The 11,908-nt window shown below is 54.6% G+C and overlaps 1 protein-coding gene across 1 annotated transcript; it reads left to right on the top strand.

Annotated features, from left to right (window-relative positions):
• Nucleotides 1-345: 345 nt before the first annotated feature.
• LOC307091507 (anosmin-1-like) lies at nucleotides 346-8,678 on the top strand (the record flags this gene model as incomplete). The annotated part of the gene is made up of 6 exons (XM_079759139.1): nucleotides 346-486; nucleotides 3,414-3,502; nucleotides 5,486-5,657; nucleotides 6,372-6,592; nucleotides 7,896-8,037; nucleotides 8,581-8,678. Coding segments are annotated over 6 exons (827 nt in total), but the record flags the coding sequence as incomplete, so codon positions are not given.
• Nucleotides 8,679-11,908: the final 3,230 nt, after the last annotated feature.

Here is an 11,908-nt window from a genome sequence, read left to right on the forward strand (position 1 = left end):
ACGACTCCTCGCACAAGCACACACATAAACACAAACACACACATACTGAGCTCGAACACACGCACACACACACACACACACAAACATACACAGAAACACAAACAGGCACGTACACATCGAACACACACACCAACACACACACACAAGCATAAACACAAACTCACACACCGGACACGAACACACACACAACTTTGAACATACACACAGACACATAAACACAAACAAGCAGACACAAACACGTACAAACAAAAACACAAACACAAACATGCTTCAAGTCTTCGAGTGGGTCTCAGTTGGATGTTAACACGATCCCAACCTGACCACCACGTCTCCCCTCCCCCCCAGTGAGACCCGTGCTGAAGCCCAAGAAGGAGGAGCCCCCCCCCCTGGGCTCGGCCAAGCGGCCGGCGGGGCCGCTGGAGGTGGGCACTCCCTTCTACCAGGACGGCCAGTTGCAGGTCCGCATCTACTGGAAGACCCGCGGAGGTGAGTCCCCCTGAAGCTCTCTCCGGTCCGGCCGGGTCCGGCCCTGGTCCCAGATCCACTTGGCTTAGCCCAGGAGGTAGAGCCTGGTGATATATATACCCGGAAGGTTGCTAGTTCGATCCGCTAGCTCCTCCTAGCCGAGTGTCGAGGTGTCCCTGGGCGAGACGCCTCACCCCGGCTGCTCCCGACGCACTGGCTGTCGCCCTCCGTGGCCGACACCGCCGTCGGTGTGTGTGTGTTCAAACCGCTGTACGTCGCTTCGGGTTGGCGTCTGCTAAACGCCATCAAAAGTAAATCCACCCCTGTCCCTTCCAAACTCTTTCGCTGGCCTCTGATTCGTCTTGGTTCCCCAAGTTGTTGTTGGCTCTGTGGCCCTCAGACGTGTGTGCAGGACAGTCCCACAGGGGTTGGGGGGCGGGGGGCCGGGTCAGGGGCCCTGCTCTGTACGCTGAGGGGTACAGCTCTGGGCCTCCGCTACAACAGCGCCGGCTGAATGCCTGGAGAGTGAATCAGGTGGGACCGGGTTAGCGCCTCTGGGTAATGGAAGCGCTAGCTTTAGCTAAACAAAACAAGGTGTCTTATTGTGAGAGCTGGCTGACGCCGCCGGTGCCAAGAGGGCTGGATGCTAACCTGCTAAATAAAACAACCCGGGGCCCTCAGAGCGGAGCCACCGTTTGGTAAGGAACAATAAACACGCGAGTCGGCGCTGTGTGTGTGTTGGTGCGTGATTTATTGACAGCTGCGTTTAATAGATCGTAGCCCTCGCATTAGCATTTAAACACTCCATTTTGTTTTACAAGAGCTGGCGTCATCGGCTCAGTGGGACGACGGGTGGGGGGACCCGAGGGGTTAAATCCGATAGGAATGCCTGTCCCAGCAGCCTCCACCCCCCACCACCACCACCACCACCTCAACCCTACACCTCCATTAATACCAGAGTGGAAATATGGAAACCTTGAAAGGCCGCTCCAAGGGTAGGCTGTCAGGTCCGCTCAGCGCTGCGCTCCGTGTTACGAAGGCACGTCAGCGGGCCGCCAAGCTCCACATGGCCCCGTCCTGGAGCCGGGACCGGCTGCTGGATCGCAGGGCGGGGGGAGGGAGACGGGGGGGGGGGGGGAGGGAGGGAGAGGAGCAGAGAGACCTCTTGCATGTTCGCCTGGAGCGGTTTCGCAGGCTGTCTCCGGCCCGGGGAAGATCGGGTCAGGCCTTCAGAACCACGGCGTTCTGCCCGGAGGATTGATCTGGGTTCGGCTCACCGCCCTGCGGCCGGCCTGCTGGAGGGGGCGGTTAGCGCTCACGCCGGCCGTACCTTCAGCTGACCAGAGCCCTTGGCTCCAACCCCCCGCGTCCTCCTACAGGGTACCATCTGGTCCTGGGGCAGGGGGGCTGCCTGTGCATCATGTGGAACGCAGTCAGGGTCTCCGTGGTGTCGTCTGGGGGTCGGGGTTTGGCCCCTGTTGGCCCGGGGTCTGGGTCTTTGGACCCCGGCCCAGACGGCGAAGGAAGCTTTAATGCACGGCGACAGAGAGAACACATCAGCGTCCCGACGGGAGACAGCAGGCCCGGGAGGGGGGGGCGGCGCTTCAGAGCCTGGCTCCCGGTCACGGTTACCTTCTCCGGTCCCTACCTGATTCCCGTGTGCCCCGGTGCGTTCCTGTTTCATCCGCCGCCCGGTCCCCCTTCTCTCTCAGAACCAGCTATGGAATATCTTGTTCCCCCCCCCCCCCCTCCCCCCTCCGAACCCCCCAATTTCCCGCTCGTCTGTAATTCCTCTATTCTGCTTCCAAAGCACTGAGGGCCCCCCCTTGCCAGATCTGCGTCTGAGCCTTCAAAGGGCCCCTTTTATCTCCTCCCCCCCGCCCCCTCGAGGGGTGAAGCAGCATAACTCAATTATTAATCCGAATCCGAGGACTCCGCCTCATCCCGGCAACAAAATTGAATAAATCACAATTCCAGAAAAATAAAAGTCGGAGCGACGGGCGCGGACGGGCGGCGGGTGAGGCAAGGATAAACAACAGCTCGTTAGCTGACACTCGGTAACCCTGGCAACGGGGATGTCAGGGCAGCGGCGCCGTCGGGTTTGTGTGAAGGTCCTGTGGCCCAGCGGGGGGGTGCTGCGGACGCCAGCACTCTGCTCCGGGGGCGAGGTCTCCGGTCCGTCTGTTCTCTGAGATAAAATAGAATAGAATATTACTCTACTGTCCGGCCGCGGTCTGAAATGTGCTGCCGGCCTCGGAGATATTACGGCAGTCCGTTACAGCGAGGCTCAGCACGCTACACCCGGACATGTGACCTTAATCAAAGGCTCACACATGGAACCGTTTGATTGCAGGAGCCATCCAACGGTATACTTAATAGAGCGATTATTTAACGGAATGGATAGATTCAATCTCCCCCCGCCCCGGCCCAGGGAAACGGCGGAGCGTTTTAATTGGATGTGGCGTATGGTTTGGTTAAGGAGACCGCAGACATGGAGAACCCTCCAGAGTTTCTGAGACGGATGAGATGTCCGGGATCTCCGCAGAGAGGGGGGGGGTTACATCCCAGTGACAACACGGACCTCTCTCAACACCGGTTCCCACCCGTTTGGGATGTTAGTCTTTCCATTCACCCAGAGATCCACACAAACACCGAAACATAAACACAAACCAACACAAACATGCACACACACACACACACACAAAAACACAAACATGAACAAACACGCACACGCAAACACACACACGCAAACACACACAGGCACGCGTCAGTGTCTCAGTCTTCGAGTGGGTCTGGGTTGGAGGACGACACGATTCTCCACCTCTCCCCCCCGCTGAGATCTGTGCTGATGTTAGTCTTTTCCGTTCACCCGGAGATCTCTCCGATGATGGGTGTTCCTCTCTCCTCCCGACCGCCCCCCCTGACCCCCGTCTCCCTCTCTGTTCCAGACTCCTCCCTCAGCCGCTACCACGTCCAGTGGAGCCCCGAGTTCTGCAGCCACAACGAGAGCCGGGGGCCCGAGAAGTCCGTCACGCAGGTGAGCGCCCCAGCCCACAGCCAGGCCGCGCCTCGCTCCTGGGAGTCCGGGGCCGGCGGAGGGATGTGTTGAGCGCCGTCGTCCGGGCAACCGTTCTCTGCGGCCGGTTCAGCCGGTCGGATCCGGTCAGATCTAGTCTCCCCCCCCCCCCCGAGGAAGCGTGTGATGAAAGTGAACGCCGTGAGCCAACGCTATCGTGAGCCGCTGAAGTACTTGCTTTCAAATTAAACCAATTTAGCGTAAGTACTATTGGATTAAGGCGGTAACTGTAGAACCGTCCCAGAATGCACTGCCCTCTTGCGCCATCGTTTGCCCCCCCCTCTTGAGCCGATCCAAAAGCCCTTTTAGGAAAACCGGGGGGTCCTCCCCCCCCCCACCCCCCCCCCCACCCCCCCCACCCCGGGCGAGACACTGGCCGTGACTGGGAATGTTCCGTGAGTCATCCCCGTGGTCAGGCGCGGTGTGTCAGCCAATACAAGTCATTACCTAAAGCGCTGTTTCCGGGAACGGGAAGGTTCCACTTCCAAGAGGCCGGCCGCAGCGATCCGCCGCCTCCATTCAGCTCTAGAGGGCATTAGGGTGGAGGGGGCGGGCTGTGACCGGGAGGATGGGGTTTGGGGGGTTGGGGAGGTTGTCGGGGGCGGTGTTGTGCTGGGAGTTGGCTGGTTGGACTCAGGCTGATATGGGATGGCAGAGGCCTGGCAATCAATGCATTCTTCTGGGACCGGTGCTCTGGTTGCTAGGAAACATACATCCTTTACTATGGATCCCTGGGACACTTTCCAGCCGGCTGGTCAGGGGCCTCTGTGTGTGTGTGTGTGTGTGTGTGTGTTTGTTTGCGTGTGTGTATGTGTGTTTGCATCTATGTTTGTTTGTGTGTGTTTGCATCTGCAAGAATGTGTGCGTCTGCTTGTGGGAATGTGTGTGTGCATGTGCATGAATGCGTCTGTATCTGTGTATGTTTATGTCTGTGTGAGTGTGTGTTTGTTTGTGTGCGTGTGTGAAGGTGTGTGTGCATGTGTATGCATGCGTGTGTGTTTGCATCTGCAAGAATGTGTGTGTCTGATTGTGGGAATGTGCGTGTGCATGTATGTGTGTGTATCTGTGTATGTTTATGTCTGTGTGAGTGTGTGTGTGTGTGTGTGTGTGTGTGTGTGCATGTGCATGCGTGTGTGTGTGGTTGCACGTGTGTGTGTGTGTGTGTGTGTGTGAATGTGCTTGTGCATGTGCATGTATGCGTGTGTGTCTGTACGTGCGTGTCTGTGTGTGTGTGTGTGTGTGTGTGTGTGTGTGTGTGTGTGTGTGTGTTTGTGTGTGTGTGCACGGCGCCTCATTCACATTCAATCAGAGCTGTTTCATATCAGAGAGAGAGAGTACACACACCCTTTCTCTAGGGGCAAGCTATTAATGTTCGAGCACTTTATTAGAAATGCAACTTCAGAATCCATCAACTCGCCGAGTTCTTTTTTCTGGGGTTTCCTGGAGGGTAAACAAGGGGAGGTTCTGAGAAGATCAATCAACGATTTAACTCTGAAATCACTCCAAAGCATTCAGCGTGATGAACGCAATTCATTAACATGGCCCTCCATGCCATCCCCGCTTACCGGAACACGCGAATCACATGGATTCACACATGAATCCACTTTGCCTCCCTTGTCTTAATTATTATTTTTCTGCTGCGCTACATTTGGAAGCTATAAAAAGAACCGATCGTTGGTATCTCCGGCTCCGACGGGACAATAGCCGCTAAGCCGTACCATGTGGGCGTTCAAAGAGCTGCCGTGATGCTCTGTTCCTGGAGGCCTGAGACTGCTACGTGATCCCCTTTCACTGGCTCTCTGTGGCTCCCTGGCTCTCTGTGTATTTAATTATCTCTGGGGCCCCCGGGGAAGCTGACCCCCCCCCCCCCCCCCCCCCCCCCCCGCCGACCCCCACGTCAGAGCCCGGGCGCTGACTGCTGCAATGTGTTCCCCCTCGGCTCAGGAGAACTTCATCAACCTCCAGGACCTGCTGTTCTCCTGCAAGTACAAGGTCACGGTGCAGGTGCTGAAGCCCAAGAGACGCTCCAAGGACGAGAGCACCACCTTCCTCACCCCGTCCTGCGCCACCATCCGCAGCAAGACCCACAAGCACGTCCCCTGTCCGGGGGAGGGAGGTGAGGAGCGGGCGGGCGTGGTCCACCTCTGAGGGCGAGCGGCCACTGATGTGGGAATGGGATTAAGCGGCGTCACCTTGTGTTGCCGCACTGCACCGCGATGCACAAACACGTTCTGACAAACACGCTTGTGCGGCGCTTTTTACTGGAGCTGTGTTTTGTAGGCCCAAGGCGGGCTGTAAGTGAGTTTAGACTTTATTCATCCCCTCGGGGGAATTCAGGTCTCCAGTAGCTCACAAAGGCAACAGACGTACAACTGACAAACAACAATATAGAACAACTGTAAAAGTCAACCAAATAAGTCAATAAAAGTCAATAAAAAGTGAGCAATATTGATCTATTATACATAATAAAAACTGTGTATTAAAAAAGAGCCAGAGGTAATATCAACAAACAAATATTATGCAAATGCACATTGTCTAGTCTGTGGTGGTTTGGGGGAGTCTCTCAGGCTCTCGGCCTCAAATCACCAAACGGGTGTTAAAATGTAAATGTTCACGGTTCTCCGACACCCTGGAGGTTATGATTAGGGTCAGGTGGGCCGCTGTAGACAGCAGGAAGTCCTGGGTGTGGGGAGGTCATCCCGTAGGACTAGAGTCGGGATTGATTCATTGGTTTCAGACCCTCGTTGAGGACGTTTTCTGTGCGTTTGTTTGCCTGTTTGGTTCGAGAACGGTCGAGTAACCGTCTCCCCCTCTGTCCCCCCCTCCCCAGGCCCGACTCACCCCAAGGTTCTGGCAAAGCCCGAGAACCTGACCGCCGCATTCTCCATCAACGACGGGAACATCACCGGCAGCTTCCTGTGGCGCGTGTCCAGGCTGGCGCCCCATCAGCCAATCACGGGCTTCCAGGTCACCTGGGCGGAAGTGACCACCGAGAGCCGGCAGAACAGCCTCCCCAACAGCATCATCTCCCAGTCCCAGGTCCTTCCCCCAGTAAGTCTCTCCCAGTCCCAGGTCCTTCCCCCAGTAAGTCTCTCCCAGTCCCAGGTCCTTCCCCCAGTAAGTCTCTCCCAGTCCCAGGTCCTTCCCCCAGTAAGTCTCTCGCAGTCCCAGGTCCTTCCCCCAGTAAGTCTCTCCCAGTCCCAGGTCCTTCCCCCAGTAAGTCTCTCCCAGTCCCAGGTCCTTCCCCCAGTAAGTCTCTCCCAGTCCCAGGTCCTTCCCCCAGTAAGTCTCTCCCGGTCCCAGGTCCTTCCCCCAGTAAGTCTCTCCCGGTCCCAGGTCCTTCCCCCAGTAAGTCTCTCCCGGTCCCAGGTCCTTCCCCTAGTGAGTTAACCCTCACACAATTGAACCTCCTTGTTCCTTGTCTTTAACCTCCTCGTCTTTAACCTCTCTCCCATGATGGATCGAGTGCGTGCGGATATTGGCGAGGGGGGGCGGGGGGGGAGCGATCCTCATCTCAGTTACATGGTTGAGTGTTGAAAACTCCATATTTATTCTCCTTGCCTTTGTCGTCCTCGCCGTCGCGTTCTCGTCCCTCTGGGGTCAGCGACCAGTAACCGATGCACACGGCTCATAGGAACTCAGGGAACCGAAGCTGTGTTCAAGCAGACCGGAGATGGGACAGAACCCACGCCCTTCTCCCGGCCAGGCCGCCGTCCAGCTTGCCAGTAGCCACGGTAACGGAGGAGGCTTCCCTCCTGCTCCCGAGGGAAAAGGAGAGCTGCCCTCAGCGTTTTGTAATGCTGCGTGTGTCAGTAAGCCAGCGTGGTGGAGGGATAAGGGAGTTATGTGCTCCTACCACCCAGGTCCTGAGATAAGGTGCAGAGTGCAGACTGGCACCGATGGTGATGGCGGGGAGGGGGGTGGAGGTGGGAGTTTGGGGGGGGGGGGGGGGGGGGGGACAGAGTCCTGAGTCTTTCATCTACCTTTCCCCCTCCTTTCCCCCCCCCCGGCGGGACTACGGCTTCTAGAATGCACAGCTCCTCTACATAATCTGCTCCATCAACAACACGTTCTGCCTGTCTGCAGCTCCCAGCATGCACAGCTCATCTATAAATAAAACCACCCACTGCACATTTAGACAGGCTGGCAGCGGGGGGGGGGGGGGGGGAGAACGGGTCTTATGAAAACAAAGTCCTTGTTTTCGTCTGTGGTTTGTGCAAAGAAGCCGCGAACACGATACCTCCGGGGCCGGTCCCACCGGCCTCCCGGGGCCCCCGCCTCCGAAAGGGGTCCCCCGCTGCTGGCCTGGGGCTGATGCTCTCTGTGCCCCCCCCCTCCCCCCCCCCCCCTCCAGGATCACAGCATGCTGGTGGTCTCCAGCCTGCGGCCGGCCACCTTCTACCGGCTGGAGGTGCAGGTGATCACCACCGGCGGCGAGGGCCCCGCCACCGTCAAGACCTTCCGGACCCCCGGGGCCCTGCCCGCCGTGCAGCACAGTGAGCCCCCCCCCCCCCGGACACACGGAGACGTTACACACATACACGCTATTGTACAGACACACACATATACAGACACACCAATATACAAACACACGCTCATATATACAGACATACACACATATACATATACACTCATATACAGACACACACTCATATATACAGACACACACATATACATGCACACTCATATACAGACACACACACATATATATATATATATATACAGACGCACACAAACAGACACACACACACATTTATATAGACACACATATAGACAGACACATATATACAGTCATACTCACACATACATAGACACACACACACATACACACACACACACGCACACACACATATACAGACACATATAAATAGACTTCAAACACGCAATTTTTATTTAGATTAATAGAAAGAGACCGAGGAAGAGGGGAGAGATCACTTTGTATTTGTTTACATAAATATTCTCCTCCTAATCCCGTGTGTGTGTGTGTGCGTGTGTGCGTGTGTGTGCGTGTGTGTGTGTGTGTGTGTGTGTGTCCCTAGGACCCAGACTCCGACAGCACCACGCCCCCCACCACCAGAAGCCATCAGCAGAGAGACACTGATCGCCCCAGAGGAGGAAGAGGAGGAGGAGGAAGAGGTAGAGGAGGAGGAGGAAGAGGAGGAGGAGGAGGAGGAGAAGGAGGAAGAGGAGAGAGGAGGAAGAGGCTGGAGCCGGCGAGGGGGGGGCCCACCGCGGGCCCCGGGGCCCCACCCTCCCCGCCCGTGTGGGGTGGGAGCCACGTGGATCCTGACCAACCAGAGCACCCCAGACTATAAACCCCGCCCCCATGCACCCCCACCCCCCCCCCCCCAGCATGGGCCCTCCGTCTCCGTCAGACTCCGTCACCAACGTGGACCCACGCGGTCGAAGACCTCCACCTGAGGGGGAACACGGAACGCCGCCCGACTGAAGACTGGCCCGGGCCCTCACAGCCGACGTTTCCATGGAGACCTCCCTGATGAGAGACGGGAGTGATGTCATCGGAGGAATAGCCCAACGGCGATGTGTTCGGTAGACGACGTGACACTATTTAATGCGTATTTCCTTACTTTATAGATATGTATATATATATATATATATATATATATATATATATATATATATATACATATATGTGTGTATGTATGTTTACATATATATATGTAGGTGTATGTATATATACTGTATATATGTATATGTGTGTGTGCATACATACATATATATATACACACATATATATATGTATATACATACATACATATATAAATATTCATATATATATATACACAACCCGTTAGAAGACACATGAACGCTAACAGACGGACATGCCACACATCTGTGCAAGAATCGTTTCTCCAGAATAAAGCCACAACAAGTAGAATCCATCTATTTATTGACCCATTACAGAGGCGCTTAGTCAGTCAGTCCTTCTGATAGATGATGTAACAAGGGACCGCAGCCTAACCCCACATAGTTCCTATAGTACGCTGCATGTAGAAGCACACTAGACTGTACATGAATTCATATAGAATGCTTATAACGGTTTTGCATGAAAAACGTTTGCATTCTCCCGGCATGAGAAACTAAGTGTCCGTGTTACTTATGAATATGTTAGCAATATTTCATTAACAGATTAACAAAGACAAATATATGGGGAATATTACGTAATGTTTATTAATGAAAGTATAACTTGTGTGTGGAAATGAGGAATTGTATATGTTCTTGGCTGTAGAAATTCTTGTGGTGAAGCAGTCAGTGAATGTCTATATTTATTTATGTGTGTATTACAGTTGGCTTTGGAGCGGCCTGAATGTGTATGTTGTGTTTTGTTTTTTTCGTGTTTAGTCTAGAATTTTTGAACCAGCAAACATCTTGTAAAGACATTTTGTAAAAATGGAATTGTAAATACAATCTTATGTTACATGTTATTTTTCCATGGTAGAAACTGTACAAACTGCTAAGTAATAAAATAATCCTTAACCTTCTGCTATTTGGTTTAATTGCTGCTGTGGGGAAGCCAATAGACACTCTCTTCTTTCCAGGCCGTTTGGCGGGAGGTGTGTTTGTTTTGGCTGGAGTTCATAATGCCAAAGCTCCTGCACAACACCGTCTCTGATGGCTGCAGGAGAGGCAGGCACTACCTCGGCAAACTCAAAGCCACAGGTCGTCTCCGCACTGCGGAACGCACCAGGGCAGACCCGCAGTCACGGCTCTCAGACGTGGCCCTCCATCCCGCTCGGCTGAGCAGCGGCTCGTATACCCAGCAAATATGTGAAAACCTACACTTGTTAGCCGCCTCTGCCCTAATAAAATAAAACGTGTTTATGCGTGTTTATAGAAACTAACGGCCGCCACAGAGGGATAGACTCCGACCCCCCGAGTTCAGACCGCTACGTGTCGTGATTTACTGGTCTGAAGAAGCAGAAGTGGTGGGTTTTGGTTCTGCTTCTAAACGGCATCGTAGGAGTCGTATTCACTGGGGTGTAAGTTGTGCAATCCTATATTAGTACGCGTGCACCGAACCAAATGTCTGTTGTCATTTATGAACGTCAGTGTGGATCAGGACATGTTCTAATGAACTTGGGCGTGGGCGGGTCGGTCCTCGCTTCGGTTCTCCAGCGGATATCCGGGGATTACATTTACATTGAGGGGATTTTGCTGACGCTTTTATCCAAGGCGACTTACTACATTCAAACATTCACGCACGGGCGACGGAGTCAGCCACGCAGGGCGACAGCCAGCTCGTCAGCAGCAGTCGGGGTGAGGCGTCTCGCTCGGGGACACCTCGACACTCGGCTAGGAGGAGCCGGGGATCGAACTAGCAACCTTCCGGTGACCAGCCGACCCGCTCTTCCTTTGGAGATACTGCCGCCCCTACATCCGGGGATATCCGGGGATATTTGGTGAACTGCGAGCGAGCCAAATGAGTTCAGCTTGAAACCTCGGAGGGAGAGGATATTTTTTTGTGTTTCTCTGGCTTCCCCGTTCAACCGGGTGGTCAGCCTTTGAATGCTCCGTACCGGTCATCCAAACTTTAAACAAACGCCTGGCTCGTTCCGACCCACATTGGACTTTCTAATGACGCTGCAGATCTGAGCCCTCGCCTCTCCATCCATGCAACGGTTAAACGAAAAGGAAGTTTGACAACAGCGTTTGCAAAGCTGTGCTGTTCTCCTCATAATCACCCCAGCAAGTACAAGATCAGCTGTCAGGTTCTTCTCCGGGGGATCCAGGAGTGCCAATTCATTAGTGAACTCTCCAAATGGGAACGCATGCAAAGAAGCACTCCTATGCTTGTCTATGCCTGTGTGTGTGTGTGTGTGTTTGTGTGTGGGTGTATGTGTGTGTTGACATTCAAAGCCTGTGTGTGTTTTGACACTCTGTGTCCAGCTCTGTATCGCCGTGTTGTCTCCGCGGCGGCGGCGGCGGGGGCACTCAGCGTTCCGGACCCTCCTCTGGCGTCCTGGGCCTGGACGGGGTCCAGACGGGTCTAGACGGGTCCTCAGCTCTGCGTTGTGTTTGATTTCCACGGCGTGCGAGGAAGTAATTATTCCGAGCTTTTCACACAGCCGGGCGCTTTGGTTGGGGCTCTCGCTCGGCGTCTCCCTCCCTGGGGACGGTGTTTACGTACAGTTCTATTATGTCACGGGAGATTAGTTCCTGGGAGTCTGCTCGCTAATCCCCGTTCTCTTTTCCAGGAGCGCAGCCAGCGTCGAGCCAAGGCCCCGCCCCCTCCTCCATTCAGCCTGTCAGATTCCCTGAATACACATACCAACAACGGGCCCTCCAGTGTGAGACCTCCACACAAAGGGGCCCCAGCCATCTCTTTTGGGCCCCAGCCTCCTCTCT

Source organism: Pollachius pollachius (genome assembly GCF_949987615.1).
Source record: "Pollachius pollachius genome assembly, contig: scaffold_547, whole genome shotgun sequence".
Lineage (NCBI taxonomy): Eukaryota > Metazoa > Chordata > Actinopteri > Gadiformes > Gadidae > Pollachius > Pollachius pollachius.